The sequence below is a fragment of the Camponotus vicinus genome, unplaced genomic scaffold, assembly GCF_025532165.1.
Source record: "Camponotus vicinus isolate PSW18456_S1 unplaced genomic scaffold, iyCamVici1.0 SCAF_1, whole genome shotgun sequence".
NCBI lineage: Eukaryota > Metazoa > Arthropoda > Insecta > Hymenoptera > Formicidae > Camponotus > Camponotus vicinus.
Window position 1 is genome coordinate 24,566,701 of NW_028141945.1, and position 19,318 is coordinate 24,586,018.

General features: G+C 34.4%; 3 protein-coding genes across 5 annotated transcripts in view; all 3 read right to left on the reverse strand.

The window, feature by feature from the left end:
• Positions 1 to 19,318, reverse strand: part of LOC145959830 (uncharacterized) — a 63,727-nt gene that overhangs the window by 18,334 nt on the left and 26,075 nt on the right. The window contains exon 2 of the mRNA XM_083079020.1: positions 15,947 to 16,164. The gene's annotated coding sequence lies outside the window, so the exon portion shown is untranslated. The remainder of the gene's footprint in view (positions 1 to 15,946; positions 16,165 to 19,318) is intronic.
• Positions 261 to 6,985, reverse strand: LOC145959828 (uncharacterized). Of its 3 annotated transcripts, none has more exons than XM_083079016.1 (5): positions 3,747 to 3,871; positions 3,326 to 3,679; positions 3,107 to 3,240; positions 3,025 to 3,036; positions 261 to 2,945 (listed from the first exon to the last, which is right to left on the reverse strand). In XM_083079016.1, the coding sequence occupies exons 2-5, from the start codon at positions 3,615 to 3,617 to the stop codon at positions 2,883 to 2,885; spliced, it is 501 nt and encodes a 166-aa protein (XP_082935142.1). In that variant the 5' UTR covers positions 3,618 to 3,679; positions 3,747 to 3,871; the 3' UTR covers positions 261 to 2,882. The 3 variants fall into 3 exon arrangements, 2 of the variants coding, with proteins under 2 accessions (XP_082935142.1, XP_082935141.1); XR_014435192.1 differs by lacking the exons at positions 261 to 2,945; positions 3,025 to 3,036; positions 3,107 to 3,240 and adding exons at positions 4,067 to 4,332; positions 4,410 to 4,534; positions 6,323 to 6,985 and having other exon boundaries at positions 3,544 to 3,679; positions 3,747 to 3,994; XM_083079015.1 differs by having other exon boundaries at positions 261 to 3,036.
• On the reverse strand, positions 17,020 to 18,270 carry LOC145972633 (uncharacterized). Its single transcript, XM_083101376.1, has one exon. The coding sequence runs from the start codon at positions 18,267 to 18,269 to the stop codon at positions 17,070 to 17,072; it is 1,200 nt and encodes a 399-aa protein (XP_082957502.1). The 5' UTR covers position 18,270; the 3' UTR covers positions 17,020 to 17,069.

A 19,318-nucleotide genomic window follows, 5' to 3' on the forward strand; every position in this document is an offset into this window, starting at 1 on the left:
CATCGAAAAAATGAATGCAGTTTTGTAGAATGTTTTAATTTACAATGTGCTTTCAAACATCTAATAGAGCCATACGATTCAAAATGGGCAAGAATACATTATAAAAAATTTTTGTTATTAATTATTAATAGAATTTTAATTTTAATATAATTCTATTTAAATTAATATTATTAATTTAAATAGAATGTAAAAGAATTAAATTTTAAAATAAACTATATTTTTAAAAACAAAATGTTTTTTTTATACTTAATATCGCAGAAATGAAATAAACTTTATAAATTATTAAATGTCAAATAAAAGGAACTATGTGTTTCTAAATATCAAATAAAAGGAACTATATATGAGACCATGGTTATATCAATAATAATATTTGTAACTTTTGTAATATTTTAAACTGTATCATAAATTTTAAGAAATATTTTTTAACGTACTGCGACGCTTGTTATTTTTAATTTTTCAATCCTCCTCGGGTGTTGGAGGGGAGGATGTGAAAGAGGGAGCGAAAACGCCGTCAAAAACACAAGGCGGATAGAGATACTCGTGCTCAGAGGAACTAAGATGGAGGGTGTTCTCGCGCGAGCCGCGGCGAAGCGAAGGCCGTCTCGAAATCTCGAAGATGGGCGCCAGATACGGCCTTTCACGTATCAATTCGCAAAATCGTCAGAATAACGCGAAAAACATTAGCCTGTTTCGCCACGGGCCGACTAGCTCACCTAACGGTAGAGGGGCAGGGTCCGTTGAAAAGGATATTGAATTATTTTATGCGAGGCGGTCGGTGATTACGAAAATTGACGAACACAACGGGATTTAGCGCTCACGACAAACGAACACTCAAATAAATTACGCGAATTTAATAGAAAAGATAATATAACAAATTTATTTAAATAAATGAAATATAATAGAAAAGAATATAAAGTAAAAGAAATAACGAGTTCCAGATAGAAATAATAATAATGACATAAATTAGCGAGACTGAATTATCGAAATATAACTGCGGTTAACATAATTTCGAAGATTTGAAATAGCGGAACGTACCACAGAAAATTCTTCGACAACGGTGATAACAATAACAATACGAAGTCGAGACCATAGGAAAGCTGTGATATTTATCGTCCTCTGGGCCCGTTTTTATGGCCGGACTTTGCGAAACCGAACGGCGTTTCGAGATCGTAACGGAAATTTCGACAATCACATTAACGACTCAATTTTACCGATCTTTATGCATTATTCTTTCGCTCGCTCATTTAGTCGACAGCAATAGATTCGAAAAGAGGCTTAACATTTGAGCGAGAACAATCCAGCAATCTGCGAAGACGAGAAATTGTCGCTTGCGACGAGCGCGTTCGATTCGATCAATATTCGATAGCCGTCGGACGCTGCTTCACTTCTCTTCGGCGTAACGCTTTTTATCTATGCGAAACCTTCGAATTTCGACACTTTCTTAATTCGCTGAAATTTATTATACACCGCGACACACTCACACGTACGACAAATACCTCGCGATAAACGCAATTCATACAAGTACCGAGTGCGACGAAGACAGCACTACATTTGTCACGTCGCGATACGCTCACATACACGCTAATTAATAACGAAAATTGCCCGAAGATCGATTGCGGGGACGTCTTACGCGGCTTCGACAACTCTTTTCGACAGCACGGATAGCGAACGCATTCCTCGTGATTTACCGCGCACGTGGTCGATATACGAGAGCCGGTCACTACGCGTTTTACGACACCCCGAATCCCGGAGAGAGACGAACGGTTCCTTATCAGCTACGGCCGACGTTACGATCGTCCTTGATGCCTCGGTCGCTTGTCTCCGGTCGCCCGAAATACACGAAAATCGCGAGCTCGGTACAATGCCCGAGCGACAACGAGACACGAAAATGGCGACGGCGACAGAACGGCCGGTCCGCGGACGAAATCGCGTACGTGGCTTACAATTTAGCGATGGGCAACCTCACCGATACTTTCTCCCGTGGCCAGGGGATGATCCTCGGCTCGTCCTCTCGACTGGATCTCGACAACAAAGCACAAAACGACAACGACAATTTTTGGCGACTATCTGCGGAGAGCGCCCGCACCAGAATGATTCCCTGGATCTCGCGATCCAGGGTCGATAGCGGCGTCAATCCTGCGCGCAGGGGTGCGCGGATTCGTGGCCAATAGCGCCGCGATACGCGAGGTATTACTGCGCCCCGCGACAACGCCGTATCGGGGGCCGTAACGGCCCCGATAATTTAAAATTCCGAATCTCGGCGACCCTGCTATCCGTGGTCTTCCGGAGGCAGGTCTATCGTCCTCCGTCCTCGGAGGGTGGCGCCGATCCGGTCCGGTTATCTCGGTTCAAGACAGCTGGTTCTTCGCCGCTTTTCCATCTTTAATTGAAGGGGGCAAAATCCACCCACGAATCTGCGCTGTCCTGTTCCTCCGGCGCCTTCTCCGTTCTCAAGTCGGAGGTAGGAAATGTCGTATCGGCTGTCGTAACATGGATTCCTCTTGGGCCTTTTCCGGTTTCCTTCCGGCGGGTTGCCCGACGTCAAGAAAAGGATACAAACAAAAAATAATTAATAATAGCGCGAAATATACTAATGGCTCGTCTCTCCGGAGATTTCGATACGGCTCTCGCAATCTTTTTCTGGCGCGGCCGCTCGGCTCGCGCCCCGTCAAGATTTCCGGGGTGGATGGACGCGCGTCGGGACGGCAACGTCACAGTACTTATTATTTCTAAAATATGTGACGGTGTTTTATCGTATTTTGTTGTAAAGTTATACAACTCACGTTGGATCAGTACCCATATATGATGAGCTGCTGCCGGATATTCGATATTCAGCACATGAAAGATTTTGAAGCAAGTGTCAATTGCTCTAAACGCAGATGTTACGTTGTATAAGACCTTGTCCACAGATATAAAAAACGATGATATTTCAGCCAAAGTAGATCCTACGACAATAATATATGATTGAAGTGTCAAATTCATTTGGTACATCGCACCAATTCGTTTTTGTCGAATATCACTTACATCTCCAACAGTCTGAAAAAATCATGATTATAAAGTACATGCATTATTTTTTGAAAAAATTAAATAAAACTTTAAATCATACCTTGACGTGTACAACAAGACTTTCTTCAGACTCAATCATTGAAGGTTTCCAGTGACCCTTCTTTGTTGTTGTAACTCGTCCTCTTAGAGGAATCATGTATGACAGTGCACACAATTGCGCAATAGCTTTAGATTCTGTTTCCGAAAACGTTGTACAAATGATACTTTCAAGTTTATAACTGCATAAAAATTATTATACAATAATATACAAATAACATACCATCGCTTTGATCACTTCCTATTATTTGTAATAGTTCATTTACTCGAGGAATTTTCTTCTTCTCAAGAGGACAAACTTTTAAAACGTTTTGGAAAAATTGAGGCCACTGACTAATAGCGTCTTCTGTCGAACTTAATTCGAAATGTTCAAAATCCTGGACTATTAATAACCAGCCCATTGGATGAGTTAAAATCGGCCATTTTTCTAATATTTCGGATAGCGAAGTATTCCGATTGTTTCGATTGTCTTGCAAACGAATAGTAGCAGTAGCCTTCCAGTGGCTTTCAACCATTTCCCACGGTTCTCGATTAATTTCCAACCATTTGACGCTTGTCTCCAACACTTCACTTGTAACTAAAAATAGAATTATAGATCATATTATATAATTAAGAAAATATTTAAAATCTATTGAAATACTTACCGTCATTAGATGCTTCACTTTCTTGATCAGTAGAACTTGTAATATCAGAAATATTTGCCAGTATACGTTTATTTTATCGCAATTTATTTCGATATTTGTCTACAAGTTTCCCGCGTACAGAAATTGATTTCTTATTTCGAGAGTCCTTTTTAGATATTGGTGCAACATAATATAAATTTATGTCCTCCGATGGGAATACTTCTATTATTCCTCGACCAAGATGCATAAAATCATGTTTATTGACCGGGCTATTATAAAAAAAAATTATTTAACTAAAGTATATTTTATACTTATACTAAAAAGTAAAACATTTAACTTACCCTTTAACAGTATTTAATAAATGTGAGATTAATAATTCTATAAGAATATGTCTGGAATGCTTCGACAGTGTCTTGGTTTGTGAATAACTTCGTAATATCAAGCGACCTTGTTCATTTTCTTTTAATATTTCACGGACAGTAGGCCGTTGAAGTCTTCTATACATCTGTGTTCCAACAAAATATTTTTGTTTTTTCAAAGGTGACTCAATGTTTTCTTTTGATTCGCAAGAACTATCGCTCGCTGTATCGGTATCGTGGTCTTGTTCCTGTGTGCAATGTATTATTTATAAAATTATTTACAAAATTAAAAAATCTTGTAATAATAAGAAAAAAATATAATTACATCATTTGAATTTCGAAAATGTTCCTTCCATTTCGTTATGAAGCGCATCAAACCAATCGTTGGAATCAATTCTTTTATTAAATCGTGTGTTAAATTTTGCAATAAAGTGAAATCAATTGCTTGTGCTGTTTATACCAAAAAATAATTTATATATAATACATAGGGTGTTGGAAAAAAGGCTTCAAGAAAAAAGGCTTATTAGGTAAATAATATTTATAATACTAACAATCAGTATTATACATAAATAATGTACAAGAATTACATCAGAGAATTCAAGATGCAGTTGAAGTGATTCGAAGACAAAGAATTTTTGAAAGTTTGCAATTCAGTAGTACGAAAAAATTAAGCGTGTGTATAGAAATGAATGTAGAACATAAAACACTTTTTACAAATATCAAATTAATAACAAAATAATAATATGATAAATTATTCATTTATTTACCGTGCGTGATCAAATATCTATCCAGTAAGTTTTGAATAACCTTTTTTTAACACAATGCATATAATCAGGATTGGGTAGTATACAGTTAAAAAGTTATAAGTTAAATAATCAAGTTAAAAAGTTAATAACTTTTCACTTAACTCAGTTAATTTTAAATGAGAATTTTTAATTTTAATTAATTATTTTTAAAACATAAACTTTAACTTAATAACTTTTTCCTAAGTGAAAAATTTATATATATAAAAAAGTTTTTAAAAAAATACATTCTTATATAAAAACAATGTTTCCTTGTTATTTTATATAAATTTAACCCTCGCTTGACACTTTGGGGTCCCACGGATCCCAAAGAAACATAGTAAAACAGAGTTTTTTCTATCGTTTACTTTTTTTAACGCGTATTTTTCGTTAATTATTTTATTGATCAATTAATGTAAATATTACTATCATAATGTTCAGAAAACGTACGAGGAATTTAAAAAAAAATAAAGTAAAATCCGTTGATTTTTTTAATACTTATAAGCAAAAAACTAATATTGGGGTAAAAAAATAATTGGGGTCCCTTGTACCAGTACCCCAGTGTGGCAAGTACGTATACAAAAAATAAATGTGGCAAGCGAGGGTTAATTTACAAATAAAATATTAAATTTATTTGATAATTTATATTATAATTATTTTGAGTAATCCAACTTTAAAAAATTACGACATTTTAACTCAATAAGTAATGCTTTTCAATATTAACTTTTAACTTAACTTTAGTTAATTTAATATTAACGTAACTTTTAACTAAGTTAGTTTTTTGTTTATGTTACTTTTAACGTAACTAAAATAACTTTATAAGTCATTAACTTTAATTTAATTTAGTTTAAAAATATATTACCCAACCCTGTATATAACACATAATATTTCATAAAATATAAACGATTATATATATATATATAAAAGATATAAAACACACTAACTGAAGAAAGTTATTGTAAATTCCGTTTAATTTTATTATATTGCATATTGTTATATGAATCAATTATTTTGTGCGTATTTATGTAATAGCAAGGAACTATAGATATATAAATCGAAAAAAATTTACATAATAGTAAAAATAATATGCGAATCAATCAATAGCTCTTGTACATTATTATTATACAGGAAAAAATGCTATTGTTTCTATTAAAGTCGACATATGCTGCCACATAAATAGTTTCTTTAATTGTATTTACAGTTAATTAAAAAAAAAAGATTATTAGAATCAATTACAATGAAATACAGTCACTAGCAAATACAGTTGAATGAACTATTTATGTGTGTGACAGCTCGTAACGTCGATAATTAATCGAAGTAACAGCGTTTTTTCCCATGTATGTTTAATTAAAGATAGACGAAAAACGTTAACTCAATTTAGCAATTACACTATTAACTGAATATGCTCACCTAATAATAATTAAAAATAAGATATTTAGATAATAATAATATTTACCTTTGAAATGTTGAATAAGGTTATCTTCGAAGCCCCAATCTTTCAGAAGATTGACTGTCTCTTTATCAACCATTATAATGTTCTTACATATATAATCTTTTTACAATACGACAATACGACACAGCAGTATTTTTACTTTGACTGAAACACTAAAAACAAATTTGTGGCACTTGATAAACCATAAGCACTGTAAAAGGGCCGAGCAAAGGCGACCGTTATAAAACGTGTTCAGTCTGGTCTCTCAAATAACAAAAGAATCAGCAGACTCGCGATAAAGAAATGTTATGTCTACTGGTCGCACGGATGGCGACATGAGAGTGCACATAGACTGTACTTACAATGTCCGCCGGTCATGCCGAAGACAATGTACAAGAGAGGCATATAAAATGCACGTACAAATGTCGATCTGATGGCGCAGGCACGAACACGAACGTTCAATATACGCCGGTCGCAAGGATAGCGACGGCAAGAAAGCAGCGCGCACAACGACACAATTACAATGTCCGCCGATCGCACGGAAGCGACGGCAAGAGAGCAGACACGCATTAACTCGCGTGAACTATGCCCGCCGATCGCACGGATAACGAAAAAGAAGTTGGGCACGCACTAGCACGCGCGGACGGGATACAATGACCGATACCGCATGGTCGACATGGTCGTTCGGTGAGCTCTAAGCAGAGCTGCCAGATCCGAGACGCAAGCAACCGGCAACCGTGAGTGGAGGGGGTAACGGGCATGTGCGAGCGTGAGCTCACACGTACGCTCACGTTCACATGCCCGTTACCTCCTCCACTCACGGTTGCCGGTTGCTTGCGACTCGGATCTGGCAGCTCTGGCTCTAAGGTCCCTTTCGCAAGAATGTTCGCGAAACTCGCGATCACGCGATTGGGCGATGCGTAAACTAATCGAGGAGCTCGGTGACGAAACACGTGATTCGTCATCGACTCGCGATTGTGTAATACGGGGTGTCCCGTTCAAACAATATCCAAACACGCATGAATCAATAATATTTAAGTGTAACATCTGACAAATAATTCATTTGTACCAATATACAAAATGTATACGGATGAAATAAATTGTGTTTTAATCAACAAGATAATGCATATGAATTGATCATAATGATATTAATTGTGTCGTTGACTTGCTTTAAGTATTTTACGTAGTTAAATTAACAGCATTATGTATGTCAGGTGTTATAGTTAAATATTATTGAATCTGACAAATAATTCTTTTGTACTAATATACAAAAAATATATAGATAAAATTAATTGTATTTCATTCAACAAGATAATGCAATTGTATTAACCACATTAACGTTAACCCTACTGTTAATTTACTTTAATAATTTCACACAGTTGAGCCGACAGCAGATATAGTTACATGGATTACATTATATTCAATTATATATCAAGCAAGTTATTTAATTTAAATGTAATTATAATAAAGAAAGATGTGTATAGGATGAGTAGATATGTGATTGATACAACAAAATATTTCAAATACAGTAATATTATTAGATCAAGTATTTGAATTATTAAAACAAGTATTAGATGTTTTTCGTTCATTAATATTGTTATTGCATCAACCAAATTTATTTCAATTACACTGATGTTGTTGATACATCATTTCTTTTTCCATGTATATATTCACAAATATTATGTTTCGCTTCGATTACTCGCAAATATAAATTAGCGTATCAGTATCACGTTGTTTACAATCGTAAAAATGGATATGATATTCTTTAATAATCAAAATTTTTCAGAAGGTAAGATTAAAAATTTCTCTTATCTTCAATAATAAATCTAACATAATAAGATCAAATCCGAAAATAATAAAATCAATTATCTGGAAATATTTTCCTACATTAAGATTTATTAGGTTGTTTGGAAAATAAGATAATATTAATATTATATTAACATTAAATCGACTAAATAACATCGACTGAATTCAGTAAGGCATCTTTTATGTTCTTTCTTAATGCTATAATATTTTTCAGACAAAGTTTGAAATTTGGTCTTGCATTCGCTGTACTCCAGCAACGCAGCATCAACTGGTACAACATTGACGGAAGTTAAGAGTCATCGGCAATCTGCCTCCAGCACGTACATAAGTTATCACTTCTTCATTAGTTTTGGCAATGTAAGGTTGTTCACCCAACGATGTAATTTCCCACATTAAGGGGATCCTAAAACGACGACCGAACTCCGACGGGATAGCGCCCTCATCTAAGCGTAATTAAAATTGTCGATAACACCGACAATTTTAATTTCGCCATTACCGACAATAGTATATATACATAAACCATATATGTATATTACAAAGAATAATTTTTAATCGTGTTTAACATATTAAAATCAGATAACATCTTTCTGCTTCTTTATCGCACGCATATCGAAGCATGTAGGTAACAGAAAAATATAGATGTGTCTGGCATGTCATATGTATAATTTAAACCAGTGCTGGGATTTATTTGCAACTTTTGGCCAGATTTCTTAGCTTACGCCTACTGTTCCCCTCCTACCGCTCGCGCCTTAGCGACCGCGCCACCGGTCGCTCGTAACTAAGGAGCGCTCAGGAACGTGCGCGTCACAAATGTAATGTGGCAATCTATCTGATTGTAAGTTCTCTTTATTGTTTATTAATAATAAAAATAATTATTCTATTATTAATTACGTATATGTTCTGTAACAATTTAAAATATTTGTGTTTTAAACGTAATTAATAATAGTGTGGGTGATCTCGGGATATAAGAAATTAACGCTTCTCAGTTAAATAGCTCCGAATTTATTTTAATCTATAATTTTTTAGTGTCTTGTATACTGTGTGAAGTCTCGTGTGTACTGTGTGAAAGCGCGATGTGAACCCCTCGAAAGCGGGATACCGCATGAATTCTGGAAAATCAGGATTCAGCATGCATGATCCGGGAGAAAGTTTTATGGTAGGAAAAATTCTCAAAGGGACGAGTGATCGTTGCGTAAGGAAAAGCCGTGTGCTTGCCATATGTTAATTGGCGATCTAAGGGATCGATGGAAGGCTGCGTAACATGCAAGGGTTGTAAATCTCTATAGAAATGAAAGCGGATGTTGGATGCATGCATGCAGGGATTAGAAAGTTGCATTTCCTAACATATGTGAAGATATGTAAATTTAGAATTTATAGATTTAATATAATATACATGAGTAAATATGTACGTGTGTGTGTGTGTGTGTGTGTATATGTATAACAGAGGCGGAGTAGGAGACAATCGTCCCTACAATAGAATAATTATTTTTATTATTAATAAACAATAAAGAGAACTTACAATCAGATAGATTGCCACATTACATTTGTGGCGCGCACGTTCCTGAGCGTTCCTTAGTTACGAGCGACCGGCGGCGCGGTCGCTAAGGCGCGAGCGGTAGAAGGGGAACAGTAGGCGTAAACTAAGAAATCTAGCCGAAAGTTGCAAATAAATCCCAGCACTGATTTAAACACAATTTCATGATTATTCATGACTATACATATATATATATATATATTATATTGATTATGTATCTTCTCATGTATCTTATAAGAGCAATAACACATTTGACCATTTGTGTACATATGTATATATAAATATATACATTTCTATATGTTATATTCTATGTATTCTATATTTCTATATATTTTTTACAATATAAAATATAAAAATTTATTATTCTGTTACGAGTAAGACCATGTATTGTAAATGTTTGTAAATTTCTATTACAATTATATAAATAATTATACATATATATAATGAAAGAAACATTTACATGAAAAAAAATTTAATTTCATCAAATGAATTTTTGTTAATTCCATTATACTGATTATGTGTTAAAAAAACAATCTGTACTGCATAGATTGTAACTTATATAATGCTACATTATACATACATATATATATATATATATATATATATATATATATATATATAATGTAGCTTTATATAAGTTACAATCTATGCAGTACAGATTGTTTTTTTAACACATAATCAGTATAATATATATATATAGTAGGTATTATCACACATGTAACTTTTTATAAAATACAATCTATGCAGCACAGCTTGTTTTTTTCACATATAATCGAATTAGAAAAAATATTATATGAAGTCACATATTTTAATCATGTGTACATATTTGGTTTGTTACATGTGTGTACAAATGTTTATATTTATAATAAAAATTTACAAATATTTACAACATATTATCTCGATTGGGACAGAATACATTTGTAAAAAATATGGAAATATAGAATATATAAAATATAATAAAAGTGCAAAAATATAGAAAAATATAGAATGGGCCCCTCCATCGCCCATTCCCGTGAGAACGCTACCAAAATATTTTATGTATTTAATTCGTCTCTCCGATAGTAATTTATAAGCGAAATTGAGGCGCGTTTTTTATTCGTCTCACTCTTACGAGTCAGAATATAGATCTTTTTGTTAAATTATAACATTTCATTTTGAAAAAGGCAACAGTTTATTGCTTTTTATAATTTTATAAAAATGTCTATATTTTTTTAATAACCAGCACACGAATAGATTGCCTTTGGATTACATTTTTTTAATAACCAGCACACGAATAGACCGCCTCTGGATTACATTTCTTTAATAACCAGCACACGAATAGACTGCCTCTGGATTACATTTCTTTAATAACCAGCACACGAATAAAGCGCCTTTGGATTACATTTTTCTAAAATAACCAGCACACGAATAGATCGCCTCTGAATATTTTTTTTTAATAACCAGCTCACGAATAGATCGCCTCTGGGATAAACTATTTTTTTCATAATCAGAGCGCACATGCAAACCGCTTCTGACAAGAAATATTTTCTGAAACAACCAGCTCACGAATAGATCGCCTCTGGGATAAACTATTTTTTTCATAATCAGAGCGCACATGCAAACCGCTTCTGACAAGAAATATTTTCTGAAACAACCAGCTCACGAATAGATCGCCTCTGGGATAAATTATTTTTTTCATAATCAGAGCGTGTTGTTTTCATAATCTGTGCATGTTGTGCATAACCCTAATTATGACAACAAAGTTCTACCTTTTAAACCATCCTCTTTTTGTTGTAGAAAATCGGCGAGCATACAAAGGTAAACATTTAGCGCTATACGTCACTACCATTGTACGTATAAAAATAAATAAATATACAAAAAATAATAAATATATGTAACTTTCGTAACTTTCGATTGAAAACGTCACTAGTCACGATCGACTCTTTTTCCGCGCTGCCTTGTTCTTACGCGTAAGTACGGCGCGACAACGAGTCGAGTACTGTCGGCGAAGTAAATATATCACAGCATGATTCCGCGTTATACTATAGAAAATACAAATTTTATATTTTATATTTTTTCGATTTGAAAATAATTGCAATAGATTAATGAGATTTTTCAAATTAAAATGACACCAAACACGACATAAATCGGATCATTTTTAATTAAATATATAATTAAAATTTAATAATTAATTTGATTAAAAGTAATCCGATTTATGCCGTGTTTGGTATCATTTTAATTGTAAAAATCTCATTAATCCATTGCAATTATTTTCAAATCGAAAAAATGTTAAATAAAAATTTTAATTTGTACGATATTTAAATCTATAACAGTTGTTATAGATAAAGAAAGGTCTCCGATTTGAAGAGAGAGCGAGAACGAGTAAAGAGCAAGCGAGATAACGAGTCATAAAAGAGTTCCGAAGTCCCGCTCGCCAGGCTCGCTGTTTCTTATCTTTATAGGTATACATGTCATCTTATTATAAAAAATAAAATTTTTATATTTCGCATTTTTTCGATTTGAAAATAATTTCAATGGATTAATGAGATTTTTGCGATTAAAATGGCACCAAACACGACATAAATCGGATTGTTTTTAATTAATTACATAATTAAAATTTAATAATTACTTTAATTAAAAATGATCCGATTTATGTCGTGTTTGGTGTCATTTTAATCGCAAAAATCTCATTAATCCATTGCAATTATTTTCAAATCGAAAAAATGCGAAATATGAAAACTTTATTTTCCATAATAAGATGACATATATACGTATAAAGATAAGAAAATACGAGCCTGGCGAGCGAGACTTCGGAACTCTTTCATGATTCGTCATCTCGCTTGCTCCTTATTCCTTCTCGCTCTCGCTTGAAATCGGAGACCTTCCCTTATCTATAACAACTGTTATGGATTTAAATGTCATATAAATTAAAATTTTTATTTAGCACTTTTTCAATTTGAAAATAATTGTAATGGATTCATGAGATTTTTACAATTAAAATGACACCAAACACGACATAAATCGAATCATTTTTAATTAAATAAATTGTTAAATTTTAAATCTTTCTCGTTCACTACGTAGCGCTTGTCAGTTTCATGCTTCATTCTCTTACATTCGCACTTCTCTCTCTCTCTCTTTCTCTCTCTCTCTCTCTCTCTCCCTCTGTCTCTGTTTATTTGCCCGGTATTCTTCCATTCGCTTATGTCACTTTTACTTTTCTGATTCTCGTTTCTCCATATAAAATTAAATTTTATATATATATGCATTTTTATTTTATAATACTAACGAATTATAAAATATTAAATTTGTCTCTATTTCTTTCTGTTTTGTTATAATAAATACACCTATGTAATACAATTAATATGTATTTTTTACATTTGCAGTAAGAAAAACGTTTAGGACAATTGATCATAATTTGCAACTATTTACGAACAATAAAGTTGAATGTATATAGAATCAATTTACACAAAATAAAATTTGATAGATTTTATCAATTTATATTATTAAACATGTATAAGCGTATTCAATTTTATTTTAATTATTTATTTCATACAATACAATAATAATAATCACATGATTTTTATAGCTGATAAGTATGTATTTATAATTTATAAGAACTATATAGTCTATATTTGTCAACAAAACAAAATTTTCTTAAACTAAAACTTGTATATTTCATTATTATATCATATGTTGAGGTAATTCGTAGTAGTGATTTTATTAATATATATATTTGTGATGCAAATTGATTCTACTAAACTTTATTCTTGGTAAATAGTTGTGAATTGTTATCAATTATCATAAAGATTATTCTTACTGCAAATGTAAAAAGTATATATAAATTGTATTACATAGGTGTATTTATTATAACAAAACAGAGAGAAAGAGAGACAAATTTAATATTTTATATTTTGTTAATATTATAAAATAAAAATGTATACATATAAAAAGCTTTTTTTGATATAGAGTAATAAGAACCAAAAAACAGTAAAAATAACATGAGCGAATGTAAGAATATAATACCGAGCAAAAAAACAGAGAGAGAGAGAGAGAGAGAGTGAGTGAGCAAGCGATAGAGAAAGAGCGAAGAAGCGAGCGAGCGAGCGCGAGAGAGAGAGAACGAGCGAGACAAAGAGAGAGAGAGAGAGAGAGAGAGAGAGAGAGAGAGAGAGAAACGCAACATGTAATGTGAAGCATGAAGCTGAGCTATATGTAGTGAGTGAGAGATTAAAAAGAGAGAGAATGAGCATATGATCGAGAAAACGAAAGAAAAAATACGAGGAAGTGCAATAATAATAATGCGTATATGTATAAACTATTATCACAGGCATGAAAAAGGGAAAGAGAAAAGCGATTTTGTCTGTCCTTGTCGATAAAAGTTTAGATGGCAGTGCTCTTTATCATGCTATCCGTTAACTAATTTTGTTTGGTTTTACTCTTTTGATATCGATACTGTACACGCACGCACGTACACTAAACAGTTCGATCATATATCTTTTTATACAAGCTTCTAAGATCATTTCTTTTACTTCTGTATTATTCTTTCATGTTATCCCAAGTGAGGACGCTGTCTTTTACACAGACAAACTGCAAAACTTATATATTAAAGCAATATTGTTACGACGTAATGCAAAAAGTCGGTAACACGACTGTAATTAACACAATTATAAGTAACTTTGCTTGGTTTTTTGCATGAAGTTATAGCGTCCTCACTTCGTTATTCTTAGTACTTTAATTGTGGAAAAGGATTTATCGATCTGTGTAGCCAATAAAAAGATATATCATCGAACTGATTCTTCGCATTTTGTCGGTAAAAAAGTCGACTTTAGGATCCCCTTAATTCGATATAATTGCGAAGCCACGAGATTGTAAATTGTAGTATTCGATGTATTTTTGTTACACGAAGACTGTAACGCGTACATTGCTGCAGGTTGCGGTAGTGTATCACGTAACGCTTCTTATCGTATAACGTTGCAAGAAGCTTGTCTTGCCGCTTGCCGGGCGGCTTGTCGCGTGTCAGACAAAACGAAAGGTCAGTGTGTGTATCGTGAAGATGTTGCGGATACTCTAAATCTACTTCCAGAGGATATAGCCTGTAGGCGAATCTAGCGCGATAGATGATGCGTCAAAATTCGACACGTCATCGACCCATCGAAAATCAGCGTAAGGCAACGGTTGACACATTGCCCATCCGTATAAATTATTGACGTCAAAATACATCAAATACGACGATAGTTTCGATGAATCGTACGACTCCATGTACTTGTTATTAACATGAGCGTATCTGCTTGAACATTGACTTAGACCGCCGCGTATACCACGTTCGGTAAACATAACCATGTCGATATCTGTAAGCAACTCGAACGTAATTTTCGTATATTTTAGCATCGTGTCCCACGTATACCCGGGAAGAGTATAGTAATACGCGGGGTCGAGTCCGTAACTTTCGATACATTTATCGCGAGTTTTCAAAAATATCGACTAATAACAAGACATCGATTTTAAGATATAAATCGCTATATTCGCCTAGCGCTCGAGTGGAGAATCGCGTCCAGATGTTCTCGACGTGCGCGTAATCGCTCTCGGATATAGTTTCATCGGACAAGGAATTGTAAAACGATTCGCGCGGTGGTAAACACGTATCTTGCAACCTGTTTACAGAGTCGATGTATTCGTACGGAAAGACACCTTTCCGTGTTAATAAATTGAAATTTTCTCGATAAATTTTGAAATACCGATTTTAAAATATTGAGTTTATCTTTATTTAAAAATGATGCTAATTTATCGAGACTCGATGCAAGAAATTTAAAGGAATCGATAAAACGTAATTTTACATAATTTTTTGATTTTTCTTCCTTAAGGTTAACATTTTTCGTAAACGATATATATTTCTCTTTCGTTATCGGAAATAAATCGATTCTCCCTTCGAACGCCCTTCGTAGCTATTTCCTTAATCATAAAATGCGAATCGTAACCGAATAAATTGTAAAAAACTATGGGAATGCAGAAAGATTCTTTATAATTTAGGTTACAATTTGAATGCGCGGGACCTCTGTACCGCCTGGTCAGATGGCAATGATCGTGTACAAATGTATCGTCTTGCGCGAACGGTTTTTCACATATGTAACATTGAGTAGCGTTATTAAATTTTTCCCACTCTTTGGATATTAAATCTACTATGGGGACATTAGTGGTTAAAATATTTTTTACAAATTGCTAAATTTTTAAGGTCTTCGACGAACCATGCTATGCAATCGGCATTGCGACAAGAGTGCTACACGGATAATGATTCGTCGTACGAGCAATGTATAATAAGCTATACTGAATACCCGATGGTGCTGGTACGCGTTCTTTTCTTCCTCCATCTTGATCAAAACGCATTTCAAATCGGCGTATACGATGAATGGAAGCCGCTCCTTCCGATTAAAGTTTTTGAACTCGAGCCACTTGTCGTTGTTGCTCGGCAATGGGATAGCAGTCATTCATCTCTCTGCAGCCGACAGTATGCGACTGCAACTTGTCATTCGAACTAAAGTAATGCAGGCATCTGTAAAAGAAAATTTTTTAATTAAAGATTTATATATACAGGGTGATTCATTTTAATCTTAACAGGCAAATATTTTGAAAAATATGCGAGATACGAAAAAATGTTTCAGATAAAAGTTATATCGTTTCAAAGGAGACATAAGATGGTGTCATTAATTTGACCTTAAATAGTTACTTGAAGGTCACGTGAAGGTCACCCTCAATTTTTTAAATGGAACTGCCTATTTTTTATTACATATTCTTATAGCTTTTTTCGAGAGCTTTCCAAAACACTATAATTAAGTTAGTTTTCATTAAGTACTTTCCGAGTTATATGTATATATGTATATATATATATATATATATATATATATTAAAATGAATAATAAGAGGCAATAAGGAGCCAACGCGGTTGTTGGGCGTGAAAAAAAATTTTTCCTCCAGACAGTCAATTGAAACGATCTTTCTTCTTTATTTCATACGTTTCGGCCTCATTTCGAGCCATCTTCAGTGATTCTAATACAATCAAAAAATGCCAATTAAGACAGTAAAAAGGATGCGGTGTCAATACAAAAGAGAAAAAAAAGCATAATCACATACATACAATAGTCTATAGGAGTGAACGCTATCCCATCCAAGTCGATCCACCCGAAAAAGACCGATGCAAGCAGCACTCTCAACGGTAAAAAGCGCGAGGAGCGATGCACTGACAAAGTAAACATAACAGAGTCATATATTTGCAATAAAAATTGATTGACAACAGTCAAGGGCTACTCACTCGGACAACGAGAAGACCGACAGAGACGAAACGAACATCCAGCACGCAAACAATCAACTAAGTCGAAAATTCAAACAACAACGGAAAGCGCTATCAAACTGTGGTCGAACAAAAACAATCCATGTACATGGAGGGCAAACATCAGCTCATTAAATCTTAGATATGTTTTCAATAATCGACAGACACGATGTGTTCAACTTTAAAGTATCGCTTTGGAGGTTCAACGAATTCCTTTGGCGCTTGATATGAATCATTTCAGATATTAGTCTTTTACCTAAAAACATTTCCTCATCCAAAATGTCAACCTTATCAAAATCAAAAGTGTGATCAAGCGCTCTATGTTCCGCGATGACGGACGTAAGATTCCTTCTATGTTCTTTGATTCTCGTTTTCAACAAGCGTCCAGTTTGTCCCACGTAAGAAGCGTCGCAGTCCATGCAGTTAATTTTATACACTATATTACTGCGCGAATCTCTCTGCAAACCATCCTTACCGACCTTAATAAATCGGCGTAAGTTATTGATTCCCGTGTAAGAGAGCCTAACATTAAGATTCCCGACGCAATGTCGAAAACGTTCCGATATGTTCCTCACATATGGGACATTAAAATATGTAACCCTGCTTCCCCCACTAACATCATCTGTCCCGATCTCACAGTCCGTCAGAATGTTATTGCATTTGTCACTGAATCTGTGAAACAGAATATTAAGCCGGTCAGCAATAGTGTGAAAGATAAAAGAGAGCGGATATCCATTGTTCAAAAGAATGTTAATGACAAATTCAAAATTTTCTTTATGGAATCTTGGATGAGAAAGCCAGAAAACCTTATCCGTCAAGCCGATTATCGTACCCTTCTTCTGGCAAAGGGGGTGTCGCGACTCAAAGTGGAGGTATCTTCCGGAAAAAGTCGGTTTATGAAACCAATTAAATTCGATAAATCCATTTTCTAAAATGATTGTGATGTCAAGAAAATTCAAACGGTTGTCGACACTCTCCTCCATAGTAAACTGCAGCCTAGTGTGGAACGAATTGAACGTGTTCATAATAGTATTAAGTATCGAGGGGGGAGCCGCCAACACAATATCGTCAACGTATCTGAAATAAAATGGAAGATCCACATCAAGAGTCGCGATCGCCCTAGCTTCTAAATCTTGGAGCGTGATCTCCGCGATGATCGGGGAAAGAGGAGAGCCCATGGGCGTGCCAAATGTTTGTTGATAGCAAACATCATTAAACATAAAAAATGTAGAGTTCAAAATGAGGCGAACTGCCATTAAGAACTCATCGCGAGGTATCTGGCAATTCCCTACTATATAGTCCCATCTGACACAAAGACTGTCCAAGGCCATATCTAACGGTACGTTGGTGAATAGAGAGACGACATCCAGTGAAATCAATTTTACATCACCATCGACATATCTACCCTTGAGTCTGTCGACAACTTGTGCGCTATTGATAATTTGGCTATCAGGTCTCGGAATAGACTTGTAAATAATGTCATGTAAAAATTTGGCGAGGCCATAAAGAGGCGTGTTCTTAGATGAGACTATAATGCGTAACGGATTATTTTTCTTATGAATTTTCGGCAGCCCATAGGCCCTCGGTAAAACGCCATCCGTACAATTTAACGCTCTATATCTCGCAACAGAGATGTAATCACGAGCTCTCCATCTCACTAACAAATCATGCAAACTGCTAATCACCTTATTAATCGGGTTCTTATTTACTACTCTATACGTGTTTTTGTCTGCTAACAAAATAGACATATTAGAAAGATAATCGTCCTTATTCAACGCGACTGTTATATTGCCTTTATCGGCTCTCGTGAACAAAATGTCAGGATTCTCCTTTGTGAATTCTTTTACAGCATTCAAAGAACTCAAAATAATTTCATCAACAGGAGACTTTTTTGAAAAGGAATTATAAAAGGTACTTATAATAGGGAAAGATCTGTTTCTCAACGTCGAACGTATCTCTGTGGGCAGCCTGTTGATGTTATACTCCACATTCTTCAGTAATTCGACAGTCGTTCTTTCCTTGTCAACCACCGGTAAACAAAATTTCTCTCCAAGTTGTAGTAAACGTTTCACATCATGGGGTATGGGCGCCGAAGATAAATTAACAAACCATTCGTCTCTTAATTCCAAGATCGGAGAAACACGTGGCGAGAAAGATGAAGGATCAAGGTTGATACAAATAGAAGAGGGGGAGGGTAGGGGATTAAAGGAAAAATTCACATTATTATATATTGCTGAAGATTGACTAACTGGATGCGTCACAACTGCAGATTTATGATTCGGATGCATGTAAAAATAACGAATCGGACGAATATCTTTCAGTGTCTCTTTCAGTTGTTTATTTAACAACCATTTAAACTTCTTGTCTAGTTTCGAACTTA

Bases quoted from the DNA above. Each gene is read 5' to 3' on its own strand.
- LOC145972633 (XM_083101376.1), bottom strand. From the start codon at position 18,269: ATGGCCTTGGACAGTCTTTGTGTCAGATGGGACTATATAGTAGGGAAT.
- LOC145959828 (XM_083079015.1), bottom strand. From the start codon at position 3,617: ATGGTTGAAAGCCACTGGAAGGCTACTGCTACTATTCGTTTGCAAGAC. The intron at 3,241-3,325 runs GTATGTTATTTG...TTTCGGAAACAG, and splicing joins AGGAAGTGATCAAAGCGATG to AATCTAAAGCTATTGCGCAA. The intron at 3,037-3,106 runs GTATGATTTAAA...TGATTTTTTCAG, and splicing joins GTCTTGTTGTACACGTCAAG to ACTGTTGGAGATGTAAGTGA.